Consider the following 19,953-nt stretch of genomic DNA (forward strand, 5'->3'; position numbering starts at 1 on the left):
AAGCTAAATTGAATTCAACCATTATTATTAATTTATTGTTTACAACTGTGCTTTTCCTACTGTAACATGTCAAAATGTCTGCGCTGGTAAAAAAGAAAGTATATGAAACTCAGCAATATGCAAACATTACCCTTTATTTTCTTCCACAGGGAAAACCTTTTCACAGATCTATCAACAGCAACATAATGCATTATTATTAGGTCCACTTGTACTACTATAACTGATAAATACAAAAATAAGACAGTAAGAAAGAGGCACACAAGGTAAAATGATTGTGTTCTATTTTTCTATATACAACTAGAAACAGTCTTTACTTCTGCTGATTTTGCAAACTCAGGTCCATGTCTTCTTCTACTTCAAGTCTGCCTTTCCAGGGGTCCAATGGTGCACATTGCAATAAATAAACACATAAATAGATCACTGTGAGAGAGAACAGTATTTTTTGTTGAATTTGCTCTCATTCTCAAACAACCTACCATCAAAAGCTTGTTTGTTTAGAAGTCTTGATTGTAAATCACATATTGGAAATGTTTCAAATACAGTTCACCTCATAGTTTAAATTGTACTGGTTCAAACAAAAAAGTTAATGTCTTGTCATCGGCTGTCTAAAACACTTGGACACCAACACACACACACACACACACACACAGATAAAGATTTTTGTTAAAGCTCAGGACAATTCAACTGAACACATCAATTGCTAGCTGCCAGGCATTAAGATTCTGCTTTTGTTAATTATAACTCATGTGAGCAAAGTAGTATCTAGTTTCAACTAAATGATTAAGTTTATTAGTAATTCAAATTAACAAAAGCAAATATAAAGACATTTTTGCCTCCAAAAGTACATAATATAGAGGACAAAACTGGGATCTTAAATTTAAGCAGCTCAAGTTCATTAACATAGTGACACAATCAGGGCAACATTATTCACAAAATGTAGTCAAAAAAGGATATGTTGCTCATTTACATTATTTTACAATCAATGAGTTTGCGTCATACGGCAAGGTTAAAAGTGGCACTTTAATCCCCATCTACCAAACTGCAAAAAGTAAGAGCCACATCTAATGAAGCACTATGTTGTATCATTAAGAACCTAGAGCAGTTTACTTGCGGGCTTTACATGTGACTATTTTGAAAAAAATCATAATCCATCTGAAATTGCTTTCAACAATGACCTACATTTTAATTCCATGTGAAAGGTTACTTTAAAGAGAGAATGTGCAATTTTGTTGGACATTTCTGTGAGAACTCCTGCTATCTCCAACCATTTTGTAGTCAATTGCAATTTAATTGATATCATATCATAATTGCATTGCATGTCAAAATAACCTGTGCTGATTTTGTTTTTGAGACACCGTTTAACCTTTTTTCAACTGGCAGCAGATTTAGTCACCGGTTAAACCAGCCCTCAGTCACACATACCAAGCAGGTAAATGCTTAATTTTGTAATTGTTAGTACAAAACAACATAGAGAGAGTGGACCTAAACAACAGGTGTTCACTTTACAGGTGTGCTCCAGATGATGTACTGCTCGGCAACCAACTTTACTGTTGCTGTGTCAGGGGGGGTGTTTGATTCAACTTCACAGTAAATTTAGTGGCTGTAAATTTATTGTTGTACTAGATTGCATTATATTGTAAGATGTTAGTTTTTTTCATCCTCCCATCTATATGTCCAAATAGGGCAGGCAGGAATCATCAAAAAAGTATTCTTTTATGGGCATACGCAGTTAATTCGATTTTTATTTTTTTGACCACTTCACTTTGGTTAATTGGGAATTAAAGCAGTTGCAGCCTCTGACTCCACATGTTCAGTTTATGTTTGGTGGTTGGTTTACAACTGACTGACAAAGTGAGAACCATCATCTACAACCCAGTGCCCTTGAGCATCATCTGCAGCTCTGTGAAGAGCCCTTCTTTGGATAACCTGCAAGTTAGCAAAATAAAAAAAGAAACAATACTTTTAGGACCATGATGAAGATGTGATAATATATTTAAGACATACATTTAATTTGGATGTACGTAAATTAATCTGGCGCTTATTCTCATTCTTACAATAAAGACTGACATTTTGATGTTTAGTTTTATATACACATTCTTTTGCAGCATCCTGAGTTTGTCTTATATTCTGCTGTGACAACTGACTGTTCTACATGACCTATACTACTACAATATCTTGAAATAAGGTAAATGAGGTTGTTGCAGCTACCTGGCTGACAAACTGTTAGTAATGTTGACTGACTGACTGACATTGTTAGATATCTAACAATCTAAAAATATATATCAAAAAGTAAATATTGTTTTGTCTGCTTACCTGTTCATGGTACTTCTGATTTTGGTGCAGGGTCACGTCCCGAGCGGACATGTTTTTAACTCGGACCGCTCCCTGTCTGTCGAGTGAGCGGGCCCTGGGGGATTTGAGCTGACTGCGCCAGTGCCATGACTTGAGCTGTTCATTCACCACTTGTTGTGGGAGGCCACTAGAGCGGTAGTGTGGATGGTCCCATTGAGCCGGGGAGGGGGAGAGTCTAATGTCAGGAGGTAAAGGCCTCTGTGCTCTCTGGTGGGGAACAGCGGCATCTTTATAGTAGTACTCATATCTGTTAGAAGGACTTGGAGCCTGCTGGGTGTAATAGCTCCGTGCCGAGTCCATTTCAGGCTGGTAGACCATTCCTTCGTTGTAATAGGCTTGGTGAAAACTATGGCTGGACTGGTACCTGGGATTATGGTAAAAGCCAGTGCGTGGGAAGACTTGAGGTCCATAGCTGCCTACTGGGCCAGAGTGCGAAAGTGCAGACTGATATTGTTTTGGCAAATCACAGGGCAATTCCTGACACTGTGAGCTGTTGTAAGATGTAAAAGAGTGTTCGGAGTTGCTATCCTCGGAGTTAACACGATTCCCATAATGCACCGTGGGGGGAGGAGTCTCTGGTAAAGTAATTGCATATTCTGTCAGTCGCCTCCTTGGACCTCTGGTGCGACCACGATCCTTTTCAAATGAAGATTCAGGATTGGATATCCTGTGCAAATAGCAAGTGCATTAGTATAACTACACAGCAAACCCAACTTTTAATAAATGTACTGTACATCTAACATTTAGTGATAAAAAAAAAAAGATATTATGGCAATATTCAGTTCATTACAGGTTCAATATAGGCATGCTGCGGATATACAGTACTGTAGATGTATTCGAGATGCGGCTACCTGAGGGAGAGTTGTCTGTGCACCCGCATCTCTGGTGTGGAAGGCGTACTGTTGGACTGTGTGCGACTCAGCCTCAGATGGGAAGCAAAGCAAGCCTCCAACGGTGGCAACAACTCCGTTTTGGCTGGACTGCTGAACACAAAAATGGCAGCAGAAGAAAAACATTATATATATATATATATTTTTTTTTAAATGCGGGTGTCATAAGGATTTATAGCTCTGTGTTCTTCTAATTGACTGTTGTAGCACCGGAGCAAAAGCAGGTGGCAGTGTTTAAGTGTACAAGGCAGGAACAAGAAGGGCGGCACTAGAAATGACTTTGCTAGATGCGCTTTTGTCTTCATCCTGCTGCATGTAGTCGTCACTCTCAACAAACAGGACCAAGAAAGAAATACATTCAGCCCAAGTAGACCAATTAGTACCAGTGCCTACATAGCACTGACGTATAATATGATTATTGCAAGGGTGCACAATGATTTGTTAAAGGAAGAAGTGGAGCATTAATTATTCACTTCACTAAACTTTTTTTTCCTCTAAAGAATCCCACCAGGACCACTTCACTCAAGCTTGTTAATGCTACTAGTAGCCACAAAATCTGCATTCGCACAGTTTACCACAATCCAGGTAACACAAATCACACCTTGGCTTTACCAATACTAACAAGTTGATGAACAGTTAAGGAGTTATGATAGATGGTCTTTGTTACCTCGTCTTGCTGGAGGAGCGTGACTTCTTGCTCTTCTGGTAAGGTTTGTCAAGACTAGACTCTGACCACGGGGAGTGCTGGATGGGAGGAAGCTCACATACGGGGCTTGAGTTTAAACTCAGCGTAGAGTCAAGGCTTGGATGGGGAGACTGGCTTGGGGTCAGCGACGGGGTCTGTGGAGCCACAGATGGAGACATGTACGAGGCGTCTATGAAGGACTGTGAGGATCCAGGGGCAGGCTGGGGAGAATCGATCTCTCCTGGACAAGGGAGTCCTGAAGAAAAATGTGATGACTGACTTGTCACTTCTAGGGAAAGAAATAGAAATTATTTATGATACATATGATGATCTATTAAGTGTTGATACTGGAACACTTATCTCCTCCAAAGATTCTTTATGAAAGCTCATTTATCAAGAGAAACTGTGAGCAGGGCAATGTTCAAAATAAATGTTTAATGGATGGATGGATGGACTCTGCTCACATGTGCTCACGTTTTATGGATATGTGGCAAATGTGTCAAGCTTTTAAACTACGTACAGTTTTGCCCCAATTCTCATCAACACTAGATTTTAAGGTAAGTCTCACCTTCATCTTGTACTACAGAATCAGACAGAGAGCTGTCATCAGATGTACCCAGATCTGAAAAACAGAAAAAGACAAAACACTTTGATTCACATGTTAAGTATTAAACAATACATTTCTAAAAAAAAAAAAAGAATCTATGAAAAGCCAACTATTCAATTAAGAATTACTAGGTTATGAAGTGACACTCAATTAACTTCTCACACAGGTGATAATGAAAGGGATCTAACAGCTCCTCGGGGATGCCTCTCACCATGTTGTGCAATATTAAAAGCAGGGAGTGGTGATGATCGACCGTGCTCCAGTCGTAACTGAAAGGCTGTCTCCTGTAACCGTTTCAGTTTTTTCTCTTCTCTCTTGCACTGCTGTAACCGGCTCCTTCTAACAGCCTTACTCGTATGATTCTCCTCGCAGAGCTTGCGCGCTGCCTCATATATCTTCATCTGAAGCGCCAACTCAGCATCCACTAAACTCAGTTCTGACTCCTGTAACACAAGAGAGAGACAACAGTGTGACTATTAAAACAACGTATGTCCTCGAGGTTTACGCATCGTTTAGAAATTACTTGATTCATTCTTGTGGCCTCTAAACGCTGTTTATACCTCTGCTCCTTGAGGCATGCTTTGTTCGTCCAGTTTAAACGCAGCTCCAATACGTCTGCGGATCTGTGGTGGCTTCTCTCTTGGGAGCAGAGGGTAATCATCTGACAGCCGGCCGGTCAACTCCTAAACCACAAACAAAATATCACAAATCCAAATGGACACAAAGCAATGTTTGAACGTGACTAAGAGTTTATTTCACTAAAAGCAGATCCTGGCTTTGTGAAATGGTTAATCAGAAGAAAGACATCTTTTCAAACGCTAATAAATCCTTTCAGTTTATTTGCTCAAATTAGGACACACACATCTCCTCAGAGTTTATTCAACCATGTCTGTGCAGTTGAAATTATATCCAAGTATCTCATTCTTCTTTCTTTACATGTTCAGGCATATAGGTTCAAGGAATCTGTTGCACAATTCTGCATTTCCAGAGATTTCCTTTCACAACACATTCTTTGGGTCTCACTTTCTCACTGTATGGTGTATCCGTGTCCTAACCAAACCCAGAGCACTGTTTCTGATTTAATTAAAGAACAGTCATAAAAACAGTGTTACTTTGAGTCACTCTTAACCAGCCACCTTTGCAGACAGTCAAACTCGTAAGCATGGCCAATGAGCTTACTTATTCTTTTGTCACTAAGAGAAGGGAGAGGCATAATGTTAAGTCAGTTACCTGAGCATGTCCCAACAGGAGTGCCCGGCCTAAGTGTCAACAGGAAGGAATGATCAGTCCGGGATTTTACCACGGAAAACCGACACATGTCAGAGATACTCCCAAAGCAATATATGTCAAGTTTCAAAATTAGTCAATGTGGCAATATTTAGTTTATGACCATTGACAGTTCAGTAGGAGAAAGAGAAGCAGGAAATATTGAAAATGAAGGCGGTGACGTCACAAATGTCTCATGCTGGATTCAAATCTAGGCTGTCATGGAAACATTAAAATTGCTTTGGCCAAATAAACCACCAGGATACCTCTTCAAAAGCTGTAATACATGGAAGAAATTTTCTTTGCAGCCATATTGCACGGCCTCTTTTCACTACACAATGTGCCTGAAAGTAAAGGGGTGATGTTCCTCGGTGGTAGGAGCCAAAAATAATAATGGGAGGAACTATTAAAATGCCCATTTGTTTCCTGTTAGTAAACTGTGAAGATAACTACTGTGACATTAAGGCCATTTTTAAGATAAACACATGAAAAAAAAATCTTCATTTTCATGGACACCCTGTGTTTTTGAACTACTAAAATTCAAAAAGACACATCCTCTCTTGCAGGTTACTTTATTAACCTGCGTTAAAATGAGTCATCAAACATATTGCACTTGACTACTCCACCTTTTATTAAAAGGTGCTGAATCACATACAAAAGCTGTCCTCAGCACGTAACAATTGTCTTGAGTTTCATTTTGTCTAGGTCTGCTGAAGCCTTTAGAGTCTTTCATAATCATGTCACTCATTTGTTCTGTGACATGTTTTAATATAATTCTTTTATGCAGCCTCATTTGTTTTAAAACTGTTGGCCAGTTGATTTGTAGATTAGTTTTACTTACTGCTTCTCGGATGCAGAGTTTCTTCAGCTCCAGGAGGCAGATCTCCAGTCGCTCTTGGAGAGCCTGATGTTTGAGCTTCATGGCCCGTGTGTGCGTGGTCACATCCTTCATATGTGTCATTGGGCTGTCAGAGCCTGCGTAATGGAACAGCAAAGATGCATAAGGATTTATCAGGGATTATTTGACTGTAAAACATTTGTAAACTCAGTACTCAACACATGAGACAATAGGTAAGTGGAAATCAAAGTTAGAAATGAGTAAGAACACACCTAAAGCAGTGGCACATTTAGTTACAAAGGAAAATACATAAAAAATTAGTAAAGGCACATTGAACTGTTTTGGTGCTGTTGAATTGCATTGTATTATGAAAGAGGTTTTAATATTAATTGGAAACTCAGCCAACATATGTGCACCTGTCTTAACAAGAAATACGTATTTTTAACCACAGTAAAACAAAGCAACCAAATGTGCAGGAGAAAGGAACATTATACATTCATTTAAAAATTCCTGCAAGTGATATCTAAACTAAAGTCTCTAAAACTGCAAAAAGCCATTCATTAGTCAAGTCTCAAGTCATGTTTGAGCAATAAAATAACTTGTAAAAGTTCAAAACGTCAGTCGTAAATGTTTTAAATCCTTATTATTCCATTTGTAATTTTTCAACTTTATTCTCATATTATGGTGCCCTTACCATTATTATAATGCTTCAGATTAACTCTCAAGTTCACTACAGACAACAACACAATGGTTACATTCATCAGATTGACCTTTTGTTTTTATGGTTGTTTTCTTTAGTGGCATGTAGAATGACAAGCAGGATATCCGCAGCTATAAACAATTTGCGAATGTTTGACTGGTGCTGTCTGTAACCTTAGTGACTAATGACATTAAGATTAGTACTAGGGCTGTGGGAGTGGCTTCAGGCAAAATGCATTGAGCGCCACATACCTTCAGAGATTATTAACAGAATCCCTGCAGGTACTGACAAACATCTAAGTTGCGACAGGAAAGAAGTGTGACAGCACTACAATAGGGCAAAGAATTCCTTTTCGTAGAGTGACATTCCCCCTATTCTTTGTAAATCGCCACTTTTTCATTGTATAGAGTAGACATCAGATAGCTCAAATAAGGTTCAAGGAATGTCAGAAAGGCTAGAACTAATCAGTGGGACACTGCTGGGCGTCGCAAAAACAAGACTGCCAAAGTTGGCTGTTAATAATTATGGTATACCATATGGGACTGAGGGAATAATGTAGGCGACCAAACTGTGTGCCTCCCTTTAATGAAGTTGACAGTGGCAATCCCATAACAGGAATTGACTATATAAATACAAAGATCAACATGTTTACCTGAGTTGCCCATTTATTCAATAAAAAGTCAGAAAAGAGTGAAAAATGCCCATCACAAATGCCTCTGTCTCCTTTTCAAAACCCAAGATGAAGTCTTCAGGCTGCTTGTATTGTCTTATTAACAGTCCAAAATGAAAAGATATACAGTTTCGAGCAAATATACACTACTGAGAAGCTGGAGGCAGAGAAATTTTGTAATTTTTGCTTAAAAGAAAAATAAAAAGCACAAATTGTAAATCGAATACCAAATATATTGCCAGTTTGCCATTTCTGTAACTCAATTTATTGATAGACAAAACGTGTAACCGGCAAAAGGGCGGAATTTCCTCCTGAATATAGTCCAGACTTGAAAAAGTGAAACTCTACTAAATTGATATATCAAAGTCTGTTCACAGATCTTGGGGAGTACACCTGTGTAAGTGGGAAAGAAGAAAAAAATGTATAAAGCTTTTTGTGGCTCCAGAGGCGGCTTCAGTTGGGTCTGAAGACAAGTTGATGAAAACAATTAGAAGTTAGAAAGACGTGAGTTTACCAAACCTCTCCAACCTGCTCCTCATCTCTGCTTAAGGATAGCGGCTCGAGGCTACATTAGCTGCCACTAGAATAACAACCCTGAATCTCTGACAGAACTGTGGGTGGTCAAGTTGAATTTTGGGTATTGCAGGCACCAGGTTTTAAAAAGGATCTGTTTTGATCCTTTTCTTTTTACTCTCTATTGGGATAGACAATTTGATAGTGCATTGCTAAATCGGTGGAGAGCTCATTTAATCTGAATCATTTGTGATGCATCATCATCATCCATGTTAGGATATAGTCACCAATCTGACAGCAAGTCACAATGGATAATATAGAAAAGTAAAGCCCACAAAGGGTTGTAGTGAGGTGCTGATTACTGGATTAACCTTGTGAGGATGAAAACAGTGGTGCACACTCTGCCTCCATATGCATTTCTCTTTTATTCAGATGACGTTTCTTCTTCAAGAGTTTTCACATGACAAGTTGTTTTCGTTCACAAAGCAGAAAACTAAACTGGCTGAAATTACCGCTCAAAACATTTAGTGTGTGCTGACGTGGGGGGTTTAAGATTGTAGATTATTTTATTGGGAACACGATTGAGATCTCTGTTGCCAAGGGAATTCAACCAGTAGTTGACTCCATGTAATCTGCTATGATTGTATTAGTCTCTGAAAGGATGTCATTTTGCTAAATATTGAGTGAAGCACCGGGGTGACAGATTTAATAATGATCTTGTAATTAAAGAGTTTGTCAGGAGGAAGGACATATTTATGTTACCAACCTGGTCTTAATTTAACATTGGTGAAGTAAATAATGAGTAGGTAGAAGGGAATTGTTGGCAGAAAAAGATCAACATCAAAAGTAAGTTGGGATTTTTTATATTTGTATACTGGTTAAGGTCATTTGAAAGTAGCAAGATTACCTTGGGCTGGACTAAGGTGTGTACTTAGTTTCAACATTGATTTGGGCCTCCGGTAGGGATCTACTGGTTGAGCTTGATTATTTGCATTTTTAAATCAATGTGTAATATTAATCAAGGAAGTAAGTCTCACACAATGTTGTCATTAGGAATTTCAAATCTGAATAGTCAAAGAACATTTGGATAAGCAATTGTACAAACTTCTGAAATTAAGCAATCCCCACCTAATTCCACTTTCTGTTTCCACATTTCTTAATGTTTCAGACACATTTGGGCAATTTACCAAAGACAATATGCTGTCCAGTTTAAAAAAAACTAATGTCAGGTCTCATGATATTGGCGCTGATTTGTCTTATTGCAGCCCAACCCCAAACCTTGCTGCAGTGAACAGTACTGACCATAAATGATCACGTATATGATGTTGCAATAGCATTCATATTTCAAAATTCTGATGATACACAAAATGATTTACCTGAATGAAGGATGATGCCACTGTCAGTGTCACTGATCTCTCCGTTGCCATCCATGTCAGTGAATTGACTTCCTGTTGCTTTTCTTCAGTGGATAATGTCAGCACTCACCATTTCCTGTAAAGTATTATTTCAGCTTTAGCATCCATTCAAATCTTCAAGATTTTTTTAGTCTACATCAACCTGAATCTCAAAAAAAGTTAGGGATCATTTGTGGCAAGGTCTGGAAAATGTACACACTCCTGAACAGCTGTTTAGAAAAGTTTTTGGTATAACGCATAACACAAAAAGCAAATTCCATCAAGAAAAACACAAAATTGAATTAGAAACACTATTTAATATTCCACACAGTTTTTCTTTCATTGCATTAAGGTTTTACTGTCTTCTGTAAAGCCTCAAAAGACCAGAGCAGAACAGCTTCAAACTGTGACTGCATAGCCCAGAAAACAGTGTTTAGACCTGCAGCTTCCAGGAGTCCATTTATGGAAAGAAAACACCTTAATAGAAAATAGGATTACAGTCTATTAACTAACTATTGCTAGGCTCCAAAGACAAGCCCTAAAATATTAGTCAGAATCTAAAGACAAACTGAAATCCAAACAGCATTCACAAAAGCTTTCCAAAGATTGCACAGTAGTTAATCTTTGACCTGTTGAATGAGTGATTCAGGTGTGACTTGCCTTCTTGACCCTACAGTCAGATGTAGTCATAGTTGTCTCCCACAGCATGTGTACACATGTATGTTGCCAAGTCTAGGGTGTTTCCTGTGACTGCCTGTTTGTTTGTCTCTGATGTCATATGATCGCATTATCTCATTTGTTTTCAGAGGCGCAAGAATTAAATATTGGGCTGGTGTCTAAAAACTATGAAACTTGTTGGTCACATAATTAACCAAGTCAATACAAGAACGTAGCGTCGGTAACATACCTACACACAAACGTGGTTCACTTCAGCTGCCCAGCAGTCATTGTTTTGAGGAACAACTAAATGAGATGAGGAGTCATGAGCAACATACAAGAGCTGTTTCTATTACATGTTGATCGATCTTCATGAGAACCATAAAATGTATCCCATTATCATCCTGAACATGGCACATGTTCCAAAAAGCTCACATGACTATGAGTGGAGTCCTTACTCCTCAAAATCACAGACAATTGGCTGCTGTGTTTGCTAAATTAAGGCAGAAAAGCTTATCTACAGGACACTTAAATAATTAAATAATTGTGTGCTGTTTTCAGATAGATTTCCAAAGTGATGACTTCAAACAGTAGCTGAATGTAGATGTGTAAAAAATAGACCATTAATTAAACAAGTATAAAGTGGGCAATTCTTTGGGAATGGGTTTAGCAAAATCAAACACACGTATACAAAAAAACAGGTAAGGAGAATTCCCATGAAAGTGCTAACACACTCTTCTGAACTACAAAACCCTCGCTGAAGGAATTTCCCCTATTCAAGTCATTTGTCATTTTAAGTACCACAAACAAAACAATCCCACCACACTGACATAGTTTGTGTTAAAGCATGAATGTTTCGATATGACATGTTAACTTAACAATACTAATAACACAATGACAGTTATTCCACATTAATCCAAATTAATACTTGACCAGATGAATTAAGTACACAAAACACTGCCAACTAGACAACATATGAAAAATCAACTTACTTTATGAGAAACTGTCTAAATCCAAAGAGTGAAAACTTTCCTTCAGAATTCACGACTTGAATGGAAATGCACAAAACCTGAGCTGTGTAGAGTCTGGACAGGAATGAAAGACTCGCCCACTTAGAAAGCGCTGCCTGTCATAGAGGAGTGGCCACATACAAAGGGCCAAACACTTGAGTCTGTATCATATAACTCAGTGTTCTCGTTTGAAACTGTGTCAACAACAACAAAAAGATACTGAAAAAAAATTACACTTCACTTTACCCTCTTATCTGCGTCCTAATAGATGGGCGGTGACCACCTGAGTGAAACGTGGGTCCCATTACAAAAGCAATACTGCTATAAAAAGCAGACACAGTATTGCCACATCCGTTGTTGCTACCCCTCGGTTTCAAGTTAGCTCGCGTTCTCCCTTGAATTTTTTATTCACTGTCTATGGTTCCTAGGGCCATTCACCCCTTACCCCTCGATCGAAAAAGGTAACGGGACAGCACTAGGTCTAAGGGGTAGAGGTAAGATAGAGAAATGAGATTCAGCCAAAGAATGAGGGCCCAGGAGAATCATGAGCAACAGCACTTATATATAATGTCCATTTTAGAGCTATAATGATTTGTCAGCAATTCAGTTAGTTGATTTTCAGAAAAATAATTGCCAACATCCCCTTCCAATCTGCATATTTGTGATTTTCTTTTCTTTTTTTTACCATGTTCTAACATTTTATGGACCAAACGTTTAAATGATTTGAATGATAAAGTATTCAACAGATAAACTAAAAATGAAAATATTCACTAGTTGTAGCCATAGTCAGTTTATCCACATTACTGTATTGTGTCTTTACTTTCAAGCATAAATATACAAAGCCAAAATTCATGCTTTCATTACTGGTAATAGATGACTCAACAAGTTGATGACTGACTGTTGATGACTGTTGCTCAGACTCCTTGCCGTGTCAACGATAAAGAACAATTGTGTCAGGGTTGGAGCAAATCTCTGGTCAATGCATTTCTACTGCCATCTCCTGGATGTTCAAAGGGACAGTGAACATAGATTATTAATTATTAACTTAAAAATCTAAAAGCTTTGATTTGCAAATAGCCTTCTAAAAATCACCACTTCTCTTCTTAGTTCCATGGTGCTAATGCAGAGGCCCTTTTGTGGCCTGCCATTTTTGCCTTCACTCAAAAAGAGGGAAAGATGGTGGTGGATAGTCTGAATGATTTACAGAGACCCAGTGGCAGCACCTGCTCTCTTAACGGCATGGTTCACATTCATTCTGAATCTCAACATTCATTTTGGCTTTCCAGGAATGCTGGTGCTCAGACCGAGGCTGAGAAAAGATCCAGCAATTCCCAGACACTCAAGTTCAGATCTCAAATGACATGGCACCAACAAGGCAGCAGTTACGGTGACAAAGCAGCAGATATTTGGTTAAATAACTTCTACTGCGCTCCAACGACTCAGTCTCCCAGGTTTGAGCTGGAAGTTTATTTGTATGTACCCTGACATTCACATTTGGCAATGACTATGTAGTGAATTATTATATCCAATTTCTTGCATTGTGCTGCAATTGGCTATTTTAGCTGGCCAATACTATGATCTGATATTGGCTTATCACAGATGAATGACAAGTTGACATCATGTAGGCACAAGCAGCCTATAACAAAATGCCAGCCATTGTATACCACCTCCACTATAGCTTGTTGGAAATTAGCAGCTTCAAGGCACTTCTGCATTGGCTATACTTTTCAGGCACTGAAGTTTCCGCTTAGATTGCTTTTTTTTTTGCTAGATGTACGTACCTTATACGACTAGCAAACTGCAGTCAACTGAGTTACAAGCTTTCGGCACCTGTATGATTATTAGAATAAAAGAGCATCAGCAACATCTTGTGACCACTGGCAGCATGCCAAACACTTTGATAACCTAAAATCAGATAAGGGAAGTGAAGTCATGCAAATGATTAACAATCGCTCCTGTTCATGAGGAAACTACAGTGTCATCCCGACACTAATGCCAAACAGTATTATATTGTGACACAAGTTGGAAAGAAATCAGTTTTATCAAAAACAAATTTTGCTAACGTTATTACAACACTGTGTTGTTGTTCAGTCGACCGTGCTTCATGTGAAGACTAGTTAAACAACTTATCACTACACGATGGTACAACACAGACACTCGTCCTGTGTTAAAGTAGCCAGTTGGTGGAGTTCATGGGTAGGTTTTTCTAAACCAGAGGTCCCCGAGAGACAGAGAAAGAGCTTTGTGTAGGCAACACAGCAGCTGGCAAAACAAATTCTCAAAATATTCTTGAGTCCTTTTATAAGCGTATGCTAGAATACCGCTGCCAGTGTGTAGAGCCATCAGCTGCCAGGGGATCACACATTTCCCCTCAATATTTTGCAGCTTGGCACTTCCACCAGGTGCTAATAGATCATTTTGCTGAAATGATGCTTAAATCAAGGTGGTGTCATAAAAAAAGTGCTATAAAGTTACATTATTGCACCACAAATCCAATAGCTTTAAAAGGCAAACAAAGCAACTCTTGGAGCTGTTGGGTCTTTCCACCCCACACCTCTATCTGCCTGCAGCCAGCTTTAGGTTTTATGTTGCCTAAAGGCTCTAATTGACTATAATAAAAGACGTGGAAAAAAAAACACATGTATCTCAAATGAATGAGCATGCAGAAGTGGTGTGTCTGATGTGGATTACTGAATTGGAAGTTTGTGAACCACCATGCAAATCAAGGTCTATTCTAAACTGTGGCCAAGCCCTAAACTGTGGCTAAGAGTAAAAAGCTTAAACATATCAGCACCAATACACAGAGACAGACATTTATACCTAAAGCTCCTCTTGTTCAAACTCTTGGATTATGTTGAAACGGTGTGAAATATTAAAACCCATGACCAGATATGTTTTTTAATACAGTACCTGTTCCATTACATCAAATTGATATTTTCTATATGTTCTTTGCATCTAATTTATGCCAAGTTTAAACTAGCATATTCAATATCTCTGGAAACTTTAAGCTCTCCACTCGAATTTAAAAAATAAAGTTATATGGGGTTTTATCAAAGTATGATTGTACAGCTTGAGTTTGCAATGCCTGCCCCACCGGCAGGTCCCTTCAGCGGTTAAGCCCCTTCTGTCCTCTTGCCCCCTGGTCAATGCCCGGAAATGTGTAGACAGCAGAAATGTATCAGTGCACAGAAATCACAAACTAACTAATAGGACTACTGCTCTGAAGAAAACATTTGTAGAGGTTAAAGTTTCTGTTGAAATATGCCATTGATCATTATAATGTATCTGCTGCAGTCAGCTATTTTTAAATCGGTTTACATCTTTAAACTTTGTTTCTCTTTTACACATAATTGACACATTCGTAAAAAGAGCAGGGGGCGGTCCATTAAACCACCGCTTAATATAGGAAGTCAGAATAAAAGATGGGAATAAACTCAGTGTCCAAAAATATGATAACTAGAAACTCTTCCAGCAGTTTACCTCTATGTTAGAGTTAAATCTTTTGGGGAAATGTAATGTACATGTTATAGATGTTACCTAACAGAACAGGCATAATAAATATACACATGTAATATACATTTGAGTAGTGTTACGTTAGCTGTGTACGTTACATGCAAGTAAATCTACACAACACATTCAAATTGTACAACATGCTTGAACAATTAGTTAGTTGAACTAAGGGCCAGTTATAGAACGTTATAGTAAACTCTCGGGTGTAAAGAAATAAAGATATCTTGTGGCATTTATGGATCCATTTCATCCAACCGATAACTCAGATTCCTAAAGCTGCTGGGCCTCGGCTATGAAGAGATTCTCAAAGTTGAGAAACTCGCTTTGGTTGTGAGCTTTTCCCAAACTAGCTAACTATCCACTCCCACTGCTTATTGCTTATTTTTTTAAGGATGAATGAGCTCTGTAGCATTAATAAATAACGTATTGGGTATTTGCATACAGAGTTTGTAAAAGAAAAGTTCTAACTTCATCGTTCTTTGCTCTTACCTTCGTAGCTAGTTAGTTAGTTAGCCAGCTAGCATCGTGCCTCATCTTTATCCATACAAACTGCGCTCCCCCGACTCAGTCTCCCAGATTTGAGCTGGAAGTTTATTTGTATGTACCCTGACAAACAAGCAGAAGAAACCAACACTCAGTCCTGACGTTACGAAAACTCTGTGGTCTAACCGAGTGAATACATTACAGCACACACATTAAAATAACGCTTTGTACAAAACGTAACTTTTTGTTGAAGAGGCTAGCTAGCCACTACTCGGCCAAAGTAAAGCAATGCTGTGCTGCCTTCACGTGCTGTCGAAAACACGACCGAGCTAACAACATCTACTATTTACCATGGTAACCGCGTTTTCCTTATGCAACTTAGAAATGGGCGTGCGAATCATATTAAGTTATCAAAATCAATAATGCCATGACGAAAGTGGTCAATAATCAATAGCCAATAGGTAAACAATCCCTCGATTGGTCATGTTTTTACCATTGCCTTTTAGTGACCCTTGATAGGGCTTTACATTTTATTTACCATCATAGTATTAGAAATCACGAGCTAAAAATGGGATCCGAACGCCGCATGGGTCACTTGTCCGCTGCTTTGTGGGCTCTTGACAGGTTATTTAGGGGATTTTGACGTCAAAAAACACTTAAATATTTCTCCGACATGGCAAAAATTACAATTTTTTATAACCAAAGAGGACACCATGTGTTGAAATGGCCCACAATTATAATCATATTATTTTTTAATTAAGCCACTAGAGGGAAGCAATGCGCTAAGTAGGTTACACCTTTGATCCTGTAACCCATAAATGCCACTTGGACGTAAAGGAATCACTAGGGTTAAAAGAATGAAATATGATAATGAAATCCACAGCAAATAAAAAAAAAAAATTGGAAAACAACAATAATACAGGGAGGAATCATTTCAAAAATGTTTTAGCGATCTGATAGATTGATTGCTAACGTTAGCTCAAAACGCCATTCAACTGACAGACTTTGTGTTTGATGCTAACTTGTAGCCAGCAGTTAACCAACTTCGTTAAGTAAGTCCATTTTTACTGTATTGACATTATAGTAGTCTCTCGTAAGCATCTTGCTACTTGTCGCAAAGTGACGCATGCGCGACTCAAATCTGCAATCTCCTCACATTGGGCAGTGACATACGTCTTGATCCCGTCTTGATACGTCTAAAATCCCCACTGACCTGAATTCTTGTGTACCCCACCACACAGCAAGTACCTCACAACATTTACTACACAACTTGGCTTAAGACGCTACACAGCTGGTGGAAACTCCAAAAAAGTTGTTGCCATTCAGCAGGCTAGTGATCCTTGGCATGGCAAACCAGAAAAGACACACCGTGGCACTGGAACCCTGAGCACGCCGGAGTGCTACAGACGATCACCAGCAACGCAGTAATGTCATTCTTTTACCCAGCCAAAGACACAGAGCTTGTGGTAGATGCTGGTCCAGTTGGCCTAGGTGCCATCATGTACCAAAAGAATTGAAAAGGAGAGAGGCACACTATAGCATACGCCAGCCGTGCTCTCAGCAATGTAGAAAGACACTATTCACAATCTGATAGAGAAGCATTGGCCATTGTGTGGAGTTGTGAACACTTCCACCTGTACATGTATGGCAACTGTTTCATCCTTGTCACTGACCACAAAGTCCTAGAGGTCACATGGAACAATCCACATTCAAAACCACCTGCAAGGATCGAGATGGAGGGACTGAAACTACAGCCCTACAACTTCAAGGTAGAATACAGGAATGGCACAAACATCCCTGCTGACTACATCTCCCGTCACCCCATCCCGACCCAGACAAGTGAAAGCACAAGAGCGATGAAAGTAGCAGAGGAGTATGTCAACTTTGTGGGTGATTGTGCCACACTCAAAGCCTGAACTCTCACCAAGATACAAGATGAAACACTAAAAGAACCAATCCTGCAAAAGGCTAGTACCCACGTCAGAGGTAACACATGGTACAAAATCACAGGTGACACACAACATGCCGCAATACTGAAAAAGTACAGACAGATTAGTGAGAAGCTCACTGTATCCCACACCGATGACACCATCCTGCCAGGTAGCACTGAGTACTACAGCTAGCCCATGAAGGACACCAGTGCATTGTAAAGACTAATTCATTGCTCAGGTCAAAGTTCTTGTTTCCCAACATAGACCAGAAAGCAGAACTGACTGTTAAGAGCTGTTTAGCACGTCAAGCCAACATACCTATAACACAATCGGAACCTCTGAAAATGTCCGTGTCACCAAAAACTCCCTGGCATAACGGCGTGGCTCAGGGGCGGCTGTGGCTCGGTGGTAGAGCGGTTGCCTGCCAATTGGAAGGTTGGTGGTTCGATCCCCGCCCCTGCAGTCATTGTCGAAGTGTCCTTGGGCAAGACACTGAACCCCGAGTTGCCCCCTGTGCTGCGCATCGGAGTGTGAATGTGTGTGCATGTTTATCTGATGAGCAGGTGGCACCTTGTACGGCAGCCCCGGCCACAGTGTATGAATGTGTGTGAATGGTGAATGTTACCTGTAGATGTAAAAGCGCTTTGAGCAGTCAATAAGACTGGAAAAGCGCTATATAAATACAGCACATTTAAATTTACATTTACATAACTTCAGTGCAGATTTTTACGGCCCTCTTCCAACTGGAGAGTATCTACCAGTCGTCATAGATGAATGTTCCCACCACCCAGCTGTTGAAATTGTGAGATCTGTCTCAGCCAACACAGTCATCCCAATCCTTGACTAAGTGTTCTCAATGTTTGGAATGCCCAGAGTCCTGAAAACAGACAACGGCCCCCCTTTTAATAGTGAACAAGTTTTCCAAGTTAGCAGGCCATCTAGGCTTTCACCATCAGAAAATAACACCTGCGCACCGGCGGGCCTAGCCAAGCACATTCAACAACTGGGGACAAAGTACTTTACCAACAACCCAAGCACAACAAACTCACTACCTGTTTAACAGCAAGCCATACGCTGTGTTAGAGGTCAAAGCCTCCATGATCACAGCGACTAAAGATGGACATTGCCTAACAAGTTTGCGTTTAGTTGGACCATCATTTATTTTTTAACAGGACAATGACCCCGAACACACCTCCAGGCTGTGTAAGGGCTATTTGACCAAGAAGGAGAGTGATGGTGGGCTGCGCCTACACAGTCACCGGACCTGAACCCAATCAAGATGGTTTGATGAGAGCTGGACCGCAGAGTGAAGGCAAAATGGCCAACAAGTCCTGAGCATTCTGGGAACTCCTTCAAGACTGTTGGGAAACCATTTCAGGTGACTACCGCTTGAAGCTCATTAAGAGATTGCCAAGCGTGTGCAAAGCATTAATCAGTACAAAGGGTGGCTACTTTGAAGAAACTAGAATATGAGACATATTTTCATGTTATTTCACTCTTTTTTGTGAAGTACATAATTCCACATGTGTTCATTCATAGTGTTGATGCCTTCAGTGACAATCTACAATGTAAATAGTCATGAAAATAAAGGAAACACATTGAATGAAAAGTTGTGTCCAAACTTTCAACCTGTATTTTTAATATATATTTAATAGCTGGCAACAGGAAATCCGCTTTATATGAAAAACATAATCCAATTTACATTAAACTAATAATGTGTGGTCTACCTGTGATACTAAGCCGCCCCATATATTTTACCCACTACCCCTTTTATGGGTTTTGAACCGTTTAAGGTAGAGTCTTGTGTGAGATATCATTGAACTCAGCAGTGAGTTCCATCTTCATTGGTGACAATTTGCGGTGTCTGAGTGCCGCGCAAATGCATGGTCGCCAGGAGGAGCTTTCATTTCATTTGATTCTGATTCCATAAAGGCACTTTTGTAGAGTTTTCATATGTTCAATATTGTACAATTGTAAATACATATATTCATTTTTATCTAGTGAAATTACTGATTTAGCAGGGTGGGGAAGGGAGGCAAGGCACTGTATCCATGTCACATTCTCCTCAGATCAAGGATCAAGTGTAGCTACTTGAACTGACATTTTTTTAGGAACCAAGAAACCACAGTCGAGCACCTGACTTGAGAGTTGCAGCATTGGCATTATCTCGTCTGTGTAAACGTTCTGCATGTTGGTGGTTATGGTTAAACTGTGATAGTTAAAATGCACCACTACTTTACCACTACTGCTACTTGATCTCTATAAATCTACTGCAATTGCAATCAAAACTAGTTGAAAGTTGAAAAATTAGATTTCACTAATATGACAGTATTTTGTGTGTGCCTTGTGTGTGCCTTTTTTCACAACCTACTGTTTAAATACTTTGGGTAAGCTATATTTGTACTGAGAATAAAAGATTGATAATATGGTAGCTATGCAGGGAAAAT

At 39.3% G+C, this 19,953-nt stretch overlaps 1 protein-coding gene across 4 annotated transcripts; it reads right to left on the reverse strand.

Annotated features, from left to right (window-relative positions):
• Positions 1-1,349: 1,349 nt before the first annotated feature.
• inavab (innate immunity activator b) lies at positions 1,350-15,893 on the reverse strand. 4 transcript variants are annotated; one of them, XM_034868629.1, is made up of 11 exons: positions 15,582-15,893; positions 9,898-10,012; positions 6,642-6,775; positions 5,095-5,217; positions 4,746-4,977; positions 4,496-4,549; positions 3,910-4,216; positions 3,204-3,335; positions 2,314-3,019; positions 1,849-1,926; positions 1,350-1,695 (listed from the first exon to the last, which is right to left on the reverse strand). In XM_034868629.1, the coding sequence occupies exons 2-11, from the start codon at positions 9,950-9,952 to the stop codon at positions 1,645-1,647; spliced, it is 1,872 nt and encodes a 623-aa protein (XP_034724520.1). In that variant the 5' UTR covers positions 9,953-10,012; positions 15,582-15,893; the 3' UTR covers positions 1,350-1,644. The 4 variants fall into 4 exon arrangements, with proteins under 4 accessions (XP_034724520.1, XP_034724521.1, XP_034724519.1 ...); XM_034868630.1 differs by lacking the exon at positions 15,582-15,893 and adding an exon at positions 11,565-11,737 and having other exon boundaries at positions 3,204-3,332; XM_034868628.1 differs by lacking the exon at positions 15,582-15,893 and adding an exon at positions 11,565-11,732.
• Between the last annotated feature and the right edge of the window lie 4,060 nt (positions 15,894-19,953).

The sequence above is a fragment of the Etheostoma cragini genome, chromosome 4 (assembly GCF_013103735.1).
Source record: "Etheostoma cragini isolate CJK2018 chromosome 4, CSU_Ecrag_1.0, whole genome shotgun sequence".
NCBI classification, from domain to species: Eukaryota; Metazoa; Chordata; class Actinopteri; order Perciformes; family Percidae; genus Etheostoma; species Etheostoma cragini.